Below are 17,538 nucleotides of genomic sequence, written 5' to 3' on the forward strand. Positions count from 1 at the left end.
TAGCAAAATTATTGCTAGAGAAATTGCTCTTGCTAAGAAGCTATTATTGTTTCTTTTTGAACATTTTAATTGAAAACAATCACAGTAAGGTACTTAATTGTTACCCATAAATGATTTTGTATTGAGATTTTGTATTGACCAGAGACCCAATATACTTTAATCTGGTAACACTCAGAGTACCATATTGCTAAAGCGTAATACAGAGTCCAAAGTCACAGAGCCGTGATAGTCCGGCAACCCATTGTAACATAGCTACACGGTTCTGAGACCACCGTCCGCGGGGACGCACAGCCTGACCACGCACCGCCCCCAAATTCCCAACCAACACGACTCTAAAAACGCATCTTCTATTCATTTGAAAGGGTTGAAGGTTGGAGAAATTGCTCGAGCCGCACGGTCAGATATTCTAGAAAAGTGCTGTTGTGCGGAACTCTACACGCTTTGGACTATGATAAGCATTTCATGTGTATTAAGCGTATTTACAGTGCTGTGAAAAAGTACTTGCCCCCTTTCTAATTTTCTCTACTTTTGCATATGTTTGATACTACAGTAAATGTTATCAGATCTTCAACCAAAACCTAATATTAGATAAATGGAACCTGAGTGAACAAATAACACAACAAGTACATACTTATTTCAATTATTACATAAACAAAGTTACAGTTGAAGTCGGAAGTTTACATACACCTTAGCCAAATACATTTAAACTCAGTTTTTTACAATTCCTGACATTTAATCTAGGTAAAAATTCCCTGTCTTAGGTCAGTTAGGATCACCACTTTATTTTAACAATGTGAAATGTCAGAATAATAGTAGAGAATGATTTATTTCAGCTTTTAAATCTTTCATCGCATTCCCAGTGGGTCAGAAGTTTACATACACTCAATTAGTATTTGATAGCATTGCCTTTAAATTGTTTAACTTGGGTCAAACATTTTGGGTAGCCTTCCACAAGCTTCCCACAATAAGTTGTGTGAACTTTGGCCCATTCCTCCTGACAGAGCTGGTGTAACTGAGTCAGGTTTGTAGGCCTCCTTGCTCGCACACGCTTTTTCAGTTCTGCCCACAAATTTTCTATAGGATTGAGGTCAGGGCTTTGTGATGGCCACTCCAATAGCTTAACTTTGTTGTCCTTAAGCCATTTTGCCACAACTTTGGAAGTATGCTTGGGTTTCATTGTCCATTTGGAAGACCCATTTGCGACCAAGCTTTAACTTCCTGACTGATGTCTTGAGATGTTGCTTCAATATATCCACATAACTTTCCTCCCTCATGATGGCATCTATTTTGTGAAGTGCACCAGATCCTCCTGCAGCAAAGCACCCCCACAACATGATGCTGCCATCCCCGTGCTTCACGGTTGGGATGGTGTTCTTCAGCTTGCAAGCCTCCCCCTTTTTCCTCCAAACATAATGATGGTCATTATTGACGAACAGTTATATTTTGTTTCATCAGACCAGCGGACATGTTTCCTCCAGAATCTTCACAAGATCCTTTTCTGTTGTTCTGGGATTGATTTGCACTTTTCACACTAAAGTAGGTTCATCTCTAGGAGACAGAACGCATCTCCTTCCTGAGCGGTATGACAGCAGCGTGGTCCCATGGTGTTTATACTTGCATACTATTGTTTGTACAGTTGAACGTGGTACCTTCAGGCGTTTGTAAATTGCTCCCAAGGATGAACCAGACTTGTGGAGGTCTACAATTTGGCTGTGGAGGTCTTGGCTGATATCTTTTGATTTTCCCATGAGGTCAAGCAAAGAGGCACTGAGTTTGAAGGTAGGCCTTGAAATACATCCACAGGTACACCTCAAATTGACTGAAATTATGTCAATTAGCCTGTCAGAAGCTTCTAAAGCCATGACATCATTTTCTGGAATTTTCCAAGCTGTTTAAAGGCACAGTCAACTTAGTGTATGTAAACTTCTGACCCTCTGGAATTGTGATACAGTGAATTATAAGTGAAATAATCTGTCTGTAAACAATTGATGGAAAAATTACTTGTGTCATGCACAAAGTAGATGTCCTAACCGACTTGCCAAAACTATAGTTTGTTAACAAGAAATTTGTGGAGTGGTTGATAAACAAGTTTTAATGACTCCAACCTAAGTGTATGTAAACTTCCGACTTCAACTGTATGTAACACCCAATGCCCCTGTGTGAAAAAGTAATTGGCCTCTTACACTCAATAACTGGTTGTGCCACGTTCAGCTGCAATGACTCCAACCAAACACTTCCTGTAGTTGTTGATCAGTCTCTCACATCGCTGTGGAGAAATTTTGGCCTACTCTTCCATGCAGAACTTATTTAACTCAGCGACATTTCTGGGATATCAAGCATGAACTGCTCGTTTCAAGTCCTGCCACAACATTTCAATTGGGATTAGGTCTGGACTTTGACTAGGCCATTCCAAAATGTCTAATTTGTGTTTTTTTAGCCATTTTCATACAGACTTGATTGTGTGTTTTGGATCATTTTCTTGCTGCATGACCCAGCTGCGCTTCAGCTTCAGCTCATAGATGGATAGCCTGACATTCTCCTGTATAATTCTCTGATACAGAGCAGTATTCATGGTTCCTTCTATTAAGGCAAGTTGTCCAGGCCTGAGGCAGCAAAGCATCCCTAAACCATCACACTACCACCACCATGCTTGACCGTTGGTACAAGGTTCTTACTGTGGAATACATTGTTTGGTTTTCGCCAGGCATAATGGGACCCATGTCACCCAAAAAGATATGCAGTGCATTCGGAAAGTATTCAGACCTCTTGACTTTTTCCACGTTTTGTAACATTGCAGCCTCATTGCAAAATTGATTTTAAAATACACCTACTCATTCAAGGGGTTTTCTTTTTTTGTACTATTTTCTACATTGTTGAATAATAGTGAAGGCATCAAAACTATGAAATAACACATATGGAGTCATGTAGTAATATTTTAGATTCTTCAAAGTAGCCACCCTTTGCCTTGATGACAGTTTTGCACACTCTTGGCATTCTCTCAACCAGCTTCACCTGGAATGCTTTTCCAACAGTTTTGAAGGAGTTCCCACATATGCGGAGCACTTGTTGGCTGCTTTTCCTTCCCTCTGTGGTCCAACTCATCCCAAACCATCTCAATTGGGTTGAGGTTGGGTGATCGTGGAGGCCAGGTCATCTGATGCAGCACTCCATCACTCTCCTTCTTGGTCAAATAGCCCTTACACAGCCTGGAGGTGTGTTTGGTCATTGTCCTGTTGAAAAACAAATGATAGTCCCACTAAGCCCAAACCAGATGGGTTGGCATATCGCTGCAGAATGCTGTGGTAGCCATGCTGGTTAAGTGTGCCTTGAATTCTAAATAAATCACTGACAGTGTCACCAGCAAAGCACCCCAACACCCTCACACCTCCCCCACCATGCTTCACGGTGGGAACCACAGATGCAGAGATCATCCGTTCAACTCTGCGTAGCACGAAGACACGGCGGTTGGAACCAAAAATCTCAAATTTTGCCTCATCAGACCAAAGGACAGATTTCCACCAGTCTAATGTCCATTGCTCGTGTTTCTCATGCAAGTCTCTTCTTATTATTGGTGTCCTTTAGTAGTGGTTTCTTTGCAGCAATTCGACCATGAAGGCCTGATTCATGCAGTCTCCTCTGAACAGTTGATGTTGAGATGTATCTATTACTTCAACTCTGAAGCATTTATTTGGACTGCAATTTCTGAGGCTGGTAACTCTAATGAATTTATCCTCTGCAGCAGAGGTCACTCTGGGTCTTACTTTCATTGTGGCGGTCCTCATGAGAGCCAGTTTCATCATAGTGCTTAATGGCGTTTGCAACTGCACTTGAAGAAACTTTAAAAGTTCTTGACATTTTCCGGATTGACTGACCTTCATGTCTTAAAGTAATGATGGACTGTTCTTTATCTTTGCTTATTTGAGCTGTTCTTGCCATACTATGGACTTGGTCTTTTACCAAATAGGGCTATCTTTTTTATACCACCCCTACCTTGTCACAACACAATGGATTGGCTGAAACGCATTAAGGAAAGAAATTCCAAAAATGAACTTTTAACAAGGCACACCTGTTAATTGAAATGCATTCCAGGTGACTACCTCATGAAGCTGGTTGAGAGAATGCCAAGAGTGTGCAAAGCTGTCATCAAGGCAAAGGGTGGCTACTTTGAAGAATCTCAAATTTAAAATAGATTTTGATTTGTTTAACACTTTTTTGGTTACTACATGATTCCATATGTTTTATTTCATAGTTTTGATGTCTTCACTATTATTCTACAATGTAGAACATTTAAAAAAAGAAAGAAAAACCCTGGAATGAGTAGGTGTGTCCAAACCTTTGACTGGCACTGTATATCTCATCAATCTACATACAATACCCATTAATGACAAAGCGAAAACAGGTTTTTAGAAATGTTTTCTAATTTGGCCTTACTGAGGAGCTCAGTGACATTCAACGTGGCACTGTCATTGAATGCCTCCTTTCCAACAAGTCAGTTTGTCAAACTTCTGAGTTTTGGTTGAAGATCTGATAACATTCAGTATTAAAAATATGCTAAAATAGAGAAAATCAGAAAGTGGGCAAATACTTTTTCATGGCACTGTATATCACATTATGTGCTATGTATAATCCTTTATCATGCACGACATAACATTAACAAGAGGATATCTACTCATAGGAAGTGTCACCAAAAATCCCTACAAAATGTATAAATAGTAAACACAATGCACCAAAACCTTTCTAAATAGTTTAATTTGTGTTGTCAGAAAGGCTTGGAGGGAGACATCCAACTCACCTTAGCTTTCCCGTTGACTAGCACTCTGAAGTTCCCAGGGTAGTCGGCGTTCCGGATGTCCAGGTCGTGAGGCGACACGTACAGCTTCCTGTTCCCTGGGCCGAAGAACTGCATCTCCGTCAGCCCCACCTGGCACCTGTTCCCCCAGTTACTCAGTATCTCCATGGTGACGTACACGGTGGGTGGTGCCTCCACCGAGACCCGCCTCCTCTGGCAACAACAGAACTTCACGAGTCAAGCCAACCATCACTTCATAAAGTACATCATAGAAATAGAACACTATTACATCTCCTTTTGTGTGTGTGTGTGTGTTTGGTGTTTTCGTGTGTGTCTCTCGCTCTCTCTCTCTCTATATTTAACCTTCACTGTCTGTCTCACCTAGTTACTCACCGGTGGTTTGCTATTATCCGTCTTCACTGTCTGAGGGATTTCAAAGTTTGTGCCTGCCTCTAGTTTCTCCAACGCCTTTAGTAGTCTCTGTTGTTGCCTGAAAGAAAACGATTACTCATCAATTCTTTCACCACATCAATAGTCTTTGACCTTGCTCTTGGTGATTATCTATGGAAATGTATGCACGGTCACTGACAGTTATTGAAGACTCCCTACAGCTTTGTTGACTAAACCTGCTTCAAGGTCAGAGAGGTTAGGTTATCACTTACACGTTTCTGATCGTTAGAGAGCCTCGATCGGAGGTATACAATTACTGGTGCTCTGGCGCCGCCCATCCAAGACATTACCACGAGTTTTGTACTGTACTGTAGTCTGTACATGGTGTTATTATCCCAGCATAGTACACAAGCATGACGGAGTTAGTTATGCCAGTGTCTTTCTAAACTGTCACCACTCAAGACTATGTCGGGCCACTTCCCGATACGCAAACTAGCATACCTTATAGATGATTTCATTCTCTGTAGTATGCTATTGTGGATACTATTGTAACATAGCCATTCAATGTTTGTTTCCTTTGTGACAGTCAAGGATAGTCAAGAGATTAGTATAGACCCGGATCATGAGATTACTATAGACCTGGATTTGACACCTCTGGTACAGACTTAGATAGTAACTTAGATTTCTATCCTTATTCCTCTCTATATGCATAGAGTGTAGTGACAGCAGTGTGTAACGTTGCAGTACACTACCTGGGACCCATGAGGGTGACTCTCTGCATGGCTCTGGTCACCCCACTTTCATATTTGTCGTCATCGTCGTCACGCAGCGAGCCGTTCATCATCTGGTATCCCATCACCTGTGGATTTACAATGGAGGAGCACAATGGAGTTAGACCTAGAGAGGATAATAGCCTAACTAGATTTAACTAAATGTAGAAAAGATTAGAAAATAAGAGAGACAGGGATAGGCTAGACTGTAAAACATCAATCACTACAGCAGACAGGTCACAAGAAGATAACACAATCCACTAGTTGACCCAGCACAGCACACTCTGGTTGTGCCCATAGAAATATCATTACATTCATTCATTCTATTTCTATGGTTGTTATCTGTCCTACCGGGGTGCGGCTGAAGGCCCTGGGCTCGTGGCTCTGCAGTGGGCTGTTCTCTCTCTGCAGGGCCTGGAGTACCCTGCACGCCGTCTCCTCCGAGTCGCGCTCCTCTTGGGAGGCCATCCTTGCTGCAGACAGGGGGCGCTCTACATGATTCCACGGCCCTGAGAGAGCGAGTGGGGGCAGAGAGAGAGAGAGACAGAGAGAGACAGAGAGAGAGAGACAGAGAGACAGAGAGAGAGAGAGAGAGAGAGAGAGAGAGAGAGAGAGAGAGAGAGAGAGAGAGAGAGAGAGAGGGGAGGGGAGGGTAAGAGAGAGAGAGGGAAAGAAAGTGAGTCATACTCTTGAAACACAGTTCAGGGACCATTGTACACTTGACTGTTGTTTACTATGCAACAGCTATTTTCTAATAAGGCTTCTTAGGTTTACGAATGACATGAATACAGGGCAAACATACGTTGAGGATCTCTGTCATCCCTGCACTCTTTTGAAGAGGGCCTGTCCAGAGTTTTGCTCTTCACCAGCAGAGGTTTGGTGGGTATGTAGGTCTCCAGGTTGTCTTTCCTCTTGGCCGACAGCGACCGCTCGATCTTACGGCCTGCAACATAATGGAAAAAAGGTAAAGAAAGGTCAAAGAATAGGGACAATCTGAAGCAAATACCAGGCTCAATAAAATCTCTAAAGTGCCGTCCACTACTTGTCTCCTTCCTTTCTACTGCAATGATATAAAAGACCTGGTGGGTAACTCCTCAGTAGGCAGCCACCATATTACTTTCACCTATCATTTCATTTCAGATCAGCGCAAATGAAGGGGGGGACAAGGAAAGGTAGCCACTATAGTTGATTGTTAAGATGCACCCCTGGCTGAATAACATTACAGGATATACAGGATACAGGATATCCTGTATATCGTAATCCATACAGGATATCGTAATCCATGTTGTTGGAGTACCTTTAGGAGAGGGCCCAAAGTCCAGCACTATAAGGTCTGCAGGGTCGTGAAGGCAGCCTTTGGGCCCAGTGGCTCGCGGATGGTTTGTGTTAGTAGATGTTTTATTGGAGGAGGAAGGAGGCAGACCTAACTCTTCCAGGCTCTCCGTGCTCTCCTCCCTCTCAATCTGCTCCTCCACCCACTCCTCGTCTGACTCCTCCCCCGCCGACCCCCGGCTGCCACTGCTCCGCCGCATGCTCACCTCCAGGCTCCGTCGAAGCACCTGAGCGCCAAAAAACACCAGGGGTATGTTCAATTGAGTTGAAATGGTAATGAAAAGTACATGCATTTCCTCCTCTGTTTCAAAATGTTTTCATCCCGTTTTGTGACCAAATGAACACTACTCAGCTCTCACCCTCACGTCACTGCATTGTATGCAACACTAACCACAAACAAGGTTAACACTGAGCTATAATGCAAGTTGAAGAAACAGGGCAGTTCTACATTTTACGTGCCATGATTTATATCGCTCTGAAGGGGAGTGTCTGCTTGACGTAAAAGGAAATGAAAAATGTTGTAAATTAACACTAAAATTAGCACACTCCGGATAGAAATCTATGATTTACAGTGACATATAATCTGGTGAAGATGCTGTATTTCTTGCACTTTGGTTGCCCGGATCAGTGTCTTGGACACTATCTTAGGGAGAGAGAAGAGGAAAAAGAGGGAGAGAGAGAAGAGCTAGCAGAGGAGAGAGAAAAGGAGAGAAAAAAAAACAGCTGATCTCTCACCTTGACCTCGTTAATGTTGAGTAGGACACGTTCGCTTTGATGTTCAGGCTCCGCCTGGCTACCTCCTCGGCCATCAGCCCTGGAGCCAAACGAACGTGACACCTTACAGGATTCTCGCCGGGAGTGGGGACTATGAGGAGAGCGTGGACTCGACCGCTGGAGAGGAACAGGGTGAATACAGAGCAGAGTGAGATGCAATCATGCAAACCCAGACTGACAGCTGCATTTGACACATACAGATACTGGCACACACCATTGAAATGTGGCAAAGAACAGCAAACCCCCACGCACGCATGAGCCTGATGGGCATTGTTTTCCTCCTACTTTACCTCCATCTCTATGGTGTCGTAGGGTTCAAAGTCTTATCCGCAAACAGGGTCCTTGTTCTGTTCGAATATTGATCGAGTTCTGCAAAGATGAAAATAGAAAACACAATTTTATTCACAACACAAACAGTACATTCTATTCCATTTGTGTGGAAATGTCTATGATCTATGTCTATGATCATTGATTTGTTCACTAGATCTATCCAACCATACATCAGGGTTAGGCTGTGTAAAGACCATTAGAAATAGAATGACTAGATTATATTTATATTATGTAGACTAGAATGGCTGTACCTGAACCCATTCTCTCCTCTGCACTTTTCCTGGGGCAGTGCGACTCCTCTTCCTGCTGTTCACCTCCAGATTGTGGATTTCCTCCTTTGCTAGTTGCGAACCCCTTCTGGAGGCATCTGGTGATGAGTCAGAGGCAGAGAGCGCAAAGTCACTGCACATAAGCAGTCAAGTCCGCCGACAAATGAAGAGCAGAGGTTCCATAGCACAGATGGTTCCATAGCGCACAGAGGGGGGAAAATGGGCACCGGTTATAACTGTCACTATCATTTATTCAGCGGCCGAGGGCATAGGATTATATCATGCTAACTGAGGGGTGAGGTGGTGTTCTGCTGGTAACATGCCACAAGGACGCTACGAAGATTAGTTTAGTCATAAAGTATTTATAAACAGGGACATAATCTACAATAGCCTAACAAGGATTTAGTATTGTTGCAAAGATGGTTTGTAGTCTATACTCAGTCCTGCATGCTGTGTACCAGCCGTGTGTGTAGCTCTCAGAGTGGGCGGTGGCGAGGTGACAGACTTTTGGTTGGGTCTCTTGGTCTGCTAGCTAGCGTTAGCATTAGCCCCATTCAGATAGATGGAGAAGCCCTGCTCCAGACAATCTAGCTCAATCTCCTTTGGCTCTTTAGTTTTCAGTCTCTTTAATATCCTATGGGTTGAAGGTCAAAGGGTTATCATCCCTAGGAAATAAACACTGGCTGGTTTATGAATCTTTGAAAATTAGATGGAAAAAAAACACATTTTAAGTCTGTTTTCATGTTTTTTGTATGCGTGTGAGAGAGCATAATATTATATATGCAAGCAAGTCAAACGAGCGGAGCCTAATCCCTAGAAACCAAATTGCCCTCATAGTTTGCGTGTCTGTGTCACTCATACATCATTTGTGTCACTCAATATCTCAGCACAAGGACCTAATCAAAGTCTACCTTATCTATAAATTTAAGTATTAGACTACTGACAGTCAGCTACTGTGTCCTCTAAGTGTAAGTGGAGCTACCTCTCCTAATAAGTCATTTGCCCTACACTTCACCTGTTTTTGTGCTGAAGGGCGATTAAATATTCATTCAGTGTCTCTTCGGCAGCCGAGCCAAGCTTCCCTCCTTGGCACCTCTGGCTCTCCTTCATAGATAGGTAAACAACAACAGGAAGCCGTGTCAAAGAGAAAAGCCACGCGTCAGCCATTTCAGGAACACGTACAGTATCACAATACACTAGGTCATGCTCCAGTGATTCCAATAGCTCTTTACGCTTGTACCCGTATACGGGTCGAAAATGGCAGATTTGGCACTGATAAAACACCTACATTGGAACACAGTGGCTGTACAGTAACATGCTATACATGACATCAGAGCTCAGGCTCTGCGCTTCCCTGCACTGTATGGGTTTTGACTGACAGCAGTTCTGAACTTGAGAACCTTGGGCGACAAGTTGCCCCATCCTTCCCGCTCATTGGGCAACATTTGCAAATTTTTTGTTTTCTGAGTGAGGGAAATGCTGTAAATTAAGAGGAATATGTATTTTGAAAGATGAGACGTTGAGGATTATAATAAATACCGCTTTAATGTCATACAAGCAAGCCAAACACTCGTGAGTCCAAATGAGCACTTGACATTTCCATATCATAAAACTCATGTTTTATAGTGTCAACGTTTAAGATCACTATATTTGATGTAATTACAAGATGACATGGTGTCATACCCAGAATGAGCCTGTTTGTCTATTGTGAAGAAAATTCCAAGCAGTCCAAGCACACAGGTTTAACCGGCTCCAAAAAGGGGTTACAGAAGCCACCATTTTCCCTAATACTTATTCAAGAAGCCTGAATTGTCAGAGTCTCATGAGGCCTGAACTGTCAGAGACCTATATAGGGAACCATAACCTTCTTTAACTTGGTTATGCTCACTGACACGCTGCCACTACAGCCCAAGTCCATGGACCCCATGGTTCCAAGTAGAGGTTGACCGATTAATCGGCATGGCCGATAAATTAGGGCCGATTTCAAGTTTTCATTACAATCGGTAATCGGCATTTTTGGACGCCGATTATGGCATTGCATTCCACGATGAAACTGCGTGGCAGGCTGACCACCTGTTACGCGAGTGCAGCAAGGAGCCAAGGTAAGTTGCTAGCTAGCATTAAACTTATCTTATAAAAAACAAATCAATCTTCACATAATCATTAGTTAACTACACATACTTGATGATACTACTAGGTTAACTAGCTTGTCCTGCGTTGCATATAATCAATGCGGTGCCTGTTAATTTATCGAATCCCAGCCTACTTCGTCAAACGGGTGATGATTTAACAAAGGCTCATTCGCGAAAAAAAGCACAATCGTTGCACGAATGTACCTAACCATAAACATCTTTTGCCTTTCTTAAAATCAATACACAGAAGGATATTTTTTTTGTTAAAAGAAATTCATGTTAGTGGGCAATATTAACTAGGGAAATTGTGTCACTTCTCTTGCATTCATTGCACGCAGAGTATATGCAACAGTTTGGGCCACCTGGCTTGTTGCGAACTAATTTGCCAGAATTTTACATAACATTGAAGGTTATGCAATGTAACAGCAATATTTAGACTTAGGGATGCCACCCATTTGATAAAATACATAACGGTTCCGTATTTCACTGAAAGAATAAACGTTTTGTTATCGAAATGATAGTTTCTGGATTTGACCATATTAATGACCAAAGGCTCGTATTTCTGTGTTTATTATATTATAATTAAGTCTATGATTTGATATTTGATAGAGCAGTCTGACTGAGCGGTGGTAGGCAGCAGCAGGCTCGTAAGCATTCATTCAAACTTTACTGCGTTTGCCAGCAGCTCTTAGCAATGCTTGATCACAGAGATGTTTATGACTTCAAGCCTATCAACTCCTGAGATTAGGCTGGCAATACTAAAGTACCTATTAGAACATCCAATAGTCAAAAGCAGATGAAATACAAATGGTATAGAGAAATAGTCGACGCGCATAATTCCTATAATAACTGCAACCTAATATTTCTTTACTGTGAATATTGAAGAACAGGGAATATTGAACCACCAGCTTTCATATGTTCCCATGTTCTGAGCAAGGAACTTAAACGTTAGCTTATTTACATGGCACATATTGCACTTTTACTTTCTTCTCGAACACTGTGTTTTTGCATTATTTAAACCAATTTGAGCATGTTTCATTATTTATTTGAGACTAAATAGATTTTATTTATGTATTATATTAAGTTATAATAAAAGTGTTTATTGCTCATTCAGTATTGTTGTGACGGTCATTATTTCAAATATATATATATATATACTGCTCAAAAAAATAAAGGGAACACTTAAACAACACATCCTAGATCTGAATGAAAGAAATCTTATTAAATACTTTTTTCTTTACATAGTTTAATGTGTTGACAACAAAATCACACAAAAATAATCAATGGAAATCCAATTTATCAACCCATGGAGGTCTGGATTTGGAGTCACACTCAAAATTAAAGTGGAAAACCACACTACAGGCTGATCCAACTTTGATGTAATGTCCTTAAAACAAGTCAAAATGAGGCTCAGTAGTGTGTGTGGCCTCCACGTGCCTGTATGACCTCCCTACAACGCCTGGGCATGCTCCTGATGAGGTGGCGGATGGTCTCCTGAGGGATCTCCTCCCAGACCTGGACTAAAGCATCCGCCAACTCCTGGACAGTCTGTGGTGCAACATGGCGTTGGTGGATGGAGCGAGACATGATGTCCCAGATGTGCTCAATTGGATTCAAGTCTGGGGAACGGGCGGGCCAGTCCATAGCATCAATGCCTTCCACTTGCAGGAACTGCTGACACACTCCAGCCACATGAGGTCTAGCATTGTCTTGCATTAGGAGGAACCCATGCTGGAGGGACATGTCAGGATGAGCCTGCAGGAAGGGTACCACATGAGGGAGGAGGATGTCTTCCCTGTAACGCACAGCATTGAGATTGCCTGCAATGACAACAAGCTCAGTCCGATGATGCTGTGACACACCGCCCCAGACCACCCTCCACCTCCAAATCGATCCCGCTCCAGAGTACAGGCCTCGGTGTAACGCTCATTCCTTTGACGATAAACGTGAATCCGACCATCACCCCTGGTGAGACAAAACCGCGACTCGTCAGTGAAGAGCACTTTTTGCCAGTCCTTTCTGGTCCAGCGACGGTGGGTTTGTGCCCATAGGAGACGTTGTTGCTGGTGATGTCTGGTGAGGACCTGCCTTACAACAGGCCTACAAGCCCTCAGTCCAGCCTCTCTCAGCCTATTGAGGACAGTCTGAACACTGATGGAGGGATTGTGCGTTCCTGGTGTAACTCTGGCAGTTTTTGTTGCCATCCTGTACCTGTAGGTGTGACGTTCGTATGTACCGATCCTGTGGAGGTGGTGTTGTTACACGTGGTCTGCCACTGCGAGGACAATTAGCTGTCTGTCCTGTCTCCCTGTAGCGCTGTCCTAGTTGTCTCACAGTACGGACATTGCAATTTATTGCCCTGGGCACATCTGCAGTCCTCATGTCTCCTTGCAGCATGCCTAAGGCACGTTCACGCAGATGAGCAGGGACCCTGGGCATCTTTCTTTTGGTGTTTTTCAGTCAGTAGAAAGGCCTCTTTAGTGTCCTAAGTTTTCATAACTGTGACCTTAATTGCCTACTGTCTGTAAGCTGTTAGTGTCTTAATGACCGTTCCACAGGTGCAAGTTCATTAATTGTTTATGGTTCATTGAGCTCTCAGAACCCGGGAAAAAGCTGAATGATATCGAGGCAGCCCCAGGCTGAAACACATTAGCGCGTTTGGATAGTGGCCGATCAGAGGGCCATCAGACTAAGGCTCGTGCACGAGGGGATCCCATGCTTTTACTTTCTCTCTCGTTGAATGTAAACAGGCTTTGCTGGTCGGAATATTATCGCTTTTTTACGAGAAAAATGACATAAAAATTGATTTTAAACAGCGGTTGACATGCTTCGAAGTACGGTAATGGAATATTTAGAATTTTTTTGTCACGAAATGCGCCGTGCTCGTAACCCTTATTTACCCTTTCGGATAGTGTCTTGAACGCACGAACAAAACGCCGCTATTTGGATATAACAATGGATTATTTGGGACCAAACCAACATTTGTTATTGAAGTAGAAGTCCTGGGAGTGCATTCTGAGGAAGACAGCAAAGGTAATAACATTTTTCTTATAGTAAATCTGACTTGGTGAATGCTAAACTTGGTGGGTGTCTAAATAGCTAGCCCTGTGATGCCAGGCTATCTACTTAGAATATTGCAAAATGTGCTTTCACCGAAAAGCTATTTTAAAATCGGACATATCGAGTGCATAGAGGAGTTCTGTATCTATAATTCTTAAAATAATTATTATGTTTTTTGTGAACGTTTATCGTGAGTAATTTAGTAAATTCACCGGAAGTGTTCGGTGGGAATGCTAGTCACATGCTAGTCACCTGCTAATGTAAAAAGCTGTTTTTTGTTATAAATATGAACTTGATTGAACAGACATGCATGTATTGTATAACATGATGTCCTAAGATTGTCATCTGATGAAGATCATCAAAGGTTAGTGCTGCATTTAGCTGTGGTTTGGGTTTATGTGACATTATATGCTAGCTTGAAAAATGGGTGTCTGATTATTTCTGGCTGGGTACTCTGCTGACATAATCTAATGTTTTGCTTTCGTTGTAAAGCCTTTTTGAAATCGGACAGTGTGGTTAGATTAACGAGAGTCTTGTCTTTAAAATGCTGTAAAATAGTCACCGAAAAGCTATTTTAAAATTGGACACCGCGATTGCATAAAGGAGTTCTGTATCTATAATTCTTAAAATAATTGTTATGTTTTTTGTGAACGTTTATCGTGGGTAATTTAGTAAATTCACCGGAAGTGTTCGGTGGGTATGCTAGTTCTGAACGTCACATGCTAATGTAAAAAGCTGGTTTTTGATATAAATATGAACTTGATTGAACAAAACATGCATGTATTGTATAACATAATGTCCTAGGAGTGTCATCTGATGAAGATCATCAAAGGTTATTGCTGCATTTAGCTGTGGTTTTGGTTTTTGTGACATTATGATTATTTCTGGCTGGGTACTCTCCTGACATAATCTAATGTTTTGCTTTCGTTGTAAAGCCTTTTTGAAATCGGACAATGTGGTTAGATAAAGGAGAGTCTTGTCTTTAAAATGGTGTAAAATAGTCATATGTTTGAAAAATTGAAGTTTTGGGATTTTTGAGGAATTTGTAATTCGCGCCACGCCCTATCATTGGATATTGGAGCGGTGTTCCGCTAGCGGAACATCTAGATGTAAGAGATTAACGGTGCTGCTCCTATCATCGCCAAGCCTACCTCCGACCTTTTTAACCTGTCTCTCCTTTCTGGGGAGGTTCCCACTGCTTAAAAGCCAGCCACGGTTCGTCCTTTATTTAAAAGGGGGAGATCAAGCTGATCCTAACTGTTATAGGCCTATTTCTATTTTGCCCTGTTTATCAAAAGTGTTGGAATAACTTGTCAATAATCAACTGACTGGCTTTCTTGATGCCTATAGTATTCGCTCTGGTATCCAATCTGGTTTCCGCTCAGGTTATGGATGTGTCACTGCAACCTTAAAGGTCCTCAATGATGTCACCATTGCTGTTGATTCTAAGCAATGTTGTGCTGCTATTTTTATTGACTTGGCCAAAGCTTTTGATACGGTAGACCATTCCATTCTTGTGGGCCGGCTAAGGAGTACTGGTGTCTTTGAGGGGTCTTTGGCATGGTTTGCTAACTATCTCTCTCAAAGACTGCAGTGTATAAAGTCAGAACATCTGCTGTCTCAGCCACTGCCTGTCACCAAGGGAGTACCCTAAGGCTCGATCCTAGGCCCCACGCTCTTCTCAATTTACATCAACAACATAGTTCAGGCAGTAGGAAGCTCTCTCATTAATTTATATGCAGATGATACAGACTTATACTCAGCTGGCCCCTCCCCGGATTTTGTGTTAAATGCTCTACAACAAAGCTTTCTTAGTGTCCAACAAGCTTTCTCTACCCTTAACCTTGTTCTGAACACCTCCAAAACAAATGTCATGGGGTTTGGTAAGAAGAATGCCCCTCTCCCGACAGGTGTGAGTACTACCTCTGAGGGTTTAGAACTTGAGGTTGTCACCTCATACAAGTATTTGGGAGTATGGCTAGACGGTACACTGTCCTTCTCCCAGCACATATCAAAGCTGCAGGCTAAAGTTAAATCTAGACTTGGTTTCCTCTATCGTAATCGCTCCTCTTTCACCCCAACTGCCAAACTAACCCTGATTCAGATGACCATCCTATCCATGCTAGATTACGGAGACATAATTTATAGATCGGCAGGTAAGGGTGCTCTCGAGCGGCTAGATGTTCTTTATCATTCGGCCATCAGATTTGCCACCAATGCTCCTTATAGGACACATCACTGCACTCTATATTCCTCTGTAAACTGGTCAACTCCATATTCCCGGTTGCAAGACCCACTGGTTGATGCTTATTTATAAAACCCTCTTAGGCCTCACTCTACCCTATCTGAGATATCTACTGCAGCCCTCATCCTCCACATACAACACCTGTTCTGCCAGTCACATTCTGTTAAAGGTCCCCAAAGCACACACATCCATGGGTCTCTCGTCTTTCAGTTCGCTGCAGCTCACGACTGGAACAAGCTGCAACAAACACTCAAACTGGACAGTTTTATCTCAATCTCTTCATTGAAAGACTCAATCATGGACACTCTTACTGACTGTTGTGGCTGCTTTAGGTGATGTATTGTTGTCTCTACCTTCTTGCCCTTTGTGCTGTTGTCTGTGCCCAATAATGTTTGTACCATGTTTTGTGCTGCTACCATGTTGTTTTTCTACAATGTTGTTGTCATGTGTTGCTACCATGCTGTGTTGTCATGTGTTGCTGCCTTGCTATGTTATCGTCTTAGGTCTCTTTGTGTAGTGTTGTCTCACTTTTCATTATGTGTGTTTTGTCCAATATTTATATTTTTTAACCCCAGTCCCTGCACAATGCCTTTTGCCAGGCCGTTAATGTAAATAAGAATTTGTTCTTAACTGACTTGCATAGTTAAATGAAGGTTATATAAATTGTAATAAATGATGTGGATAAGAGTCACAGACAAGACATTTACAAGACTAAAATTGTTTTATTGATCCTTTTAATAATTGTCAGGATTGTGCATCTCCTTTACAAAACACCCTGGCAGAGATGCAACAGCATCCTCCACTTGAGAGGTGAGGAGTGGGCACATATATCAGGCTTCATGGCAGGGAGACGCAAGGCCATCCCTTTTTGTAGTGGACGTCCATTCACATGACCTCAGCTACTGTGTTCTCCAATTATTTGAATGAGAAAGAATATTATTTAGCTTACCTCTTTATCCATTGTATATCTGACACTGGTTTTCACATAGCCCTAATTCCACATGAGAGGATGATGTCATTCCATGATGTTCGAAATCAGCTCTGAAGCAAGAAAAATAGAAATGGATCGAGATTAACTTTTTTATGAGGACCGTTCGTCTGCAGATGTTGGCGCTGCTGAATGTGAGCGTTGCCGCACCCGGATTGTATTTTTCCCGCATAAGGAATAACTGCACGCTGCTGCTAAAATTCTGGCCCTGGCTACATTCTTCGTCATTGTTACAATATCAGTCTTTTACATTTCACATAGCTAAGTGTCAACAATGCACTCCAGACGTTGATGTTAGCGCACTCGGTGAATGAATCAGTATAGATATTCAGCTTTATTTCTTCTGGATTTTTAGCAAGTCGGCCCTAGCTAACTGATGTTGCTGGCTGCACGAGAACCACTGGACGCTGTAGCTGTGTGGCTAAAACTAGCCAGCTACACTAACGAATGGCTAGGCTT

The 17,538-nt window shown here is 42.4% G+C and overlaps 1 protein-coding gene across 3 annotated transcripts in view; it reads right to left on the reverse strand.

Annotated features, from left to right (window-relative positions):
* Positions 1 to 17,538, reverse strand: part of LOC115200938 (protein KIAA0556) — a 41,327-nt gene that overhangs the window by 22,315 nt on the left and 1,474 nt on the right. For 2 of the 3 annotated variants that reach the window (XM_029764068.1, XM_029764066.1), the window contains exons 2-11: positions 17,041 to 17,132; positions 8,637 to 8,752; positions 8,346 to 8,424; positions 8,017 to 8,172; positions 7,247 to 7,508; positions 6,752 to 6,892; positions 6,301 to 6,458; positions 5,932 to 6,038; positions 5,183 to 5,279; positions 4,793 to 5,017 (exon numbers count right to left, since the gene is read on the reverse strand). In XM_029764068.1, coding sequence (XP_029619928.1) covers positions 4,793 to 5,017; positions 5,183 to 5,279; positions 5,932 to 6,038; positions 6,301 to 6,458; positions 6,752 to 6,892; positions 7,247 to 7,508; positions 8,017 to 8,172; positions 8,346 to 8,351 — 1,152 coding nt within the window. In that variant the 5' untranslated portion in view covers positions 8,352 to 8,424; positions 8,637 to 8,752; positions 17,041 to 17,132. The remainder of the gene's footprint in view (positions 1 to 4,792; positions 5,018 to 5,182; positions 5,280 to 5,931; positions 6,039 to 6,300; positions 6,459 to 6,751; positions 6,893 to 7,246; positions 7,509 to 8,016; positions 8,173 to 8,345; positions 8,425 to 8,636; positions 8,753 to 17,040; positions 17,133 to 17,538) is intronic. The other variant, XM_029764067.1, reaches the window with a different exon arrangement.

Source organism: Salmo trutta, chromosome 10 (assembly GCF_901001165.1).
Source record: "Salmo trutta chromosome 10, fSalTru1.1, whole genome shotgun sequence".
In the NCBI taxonomy this organism is placed as follows: domain Eukaryota; kingdom Metazoa; phylum Chordata; class Actinopteri; order Salmoniformes; family Salmonidae; genus Salmo; species Salmo trutta.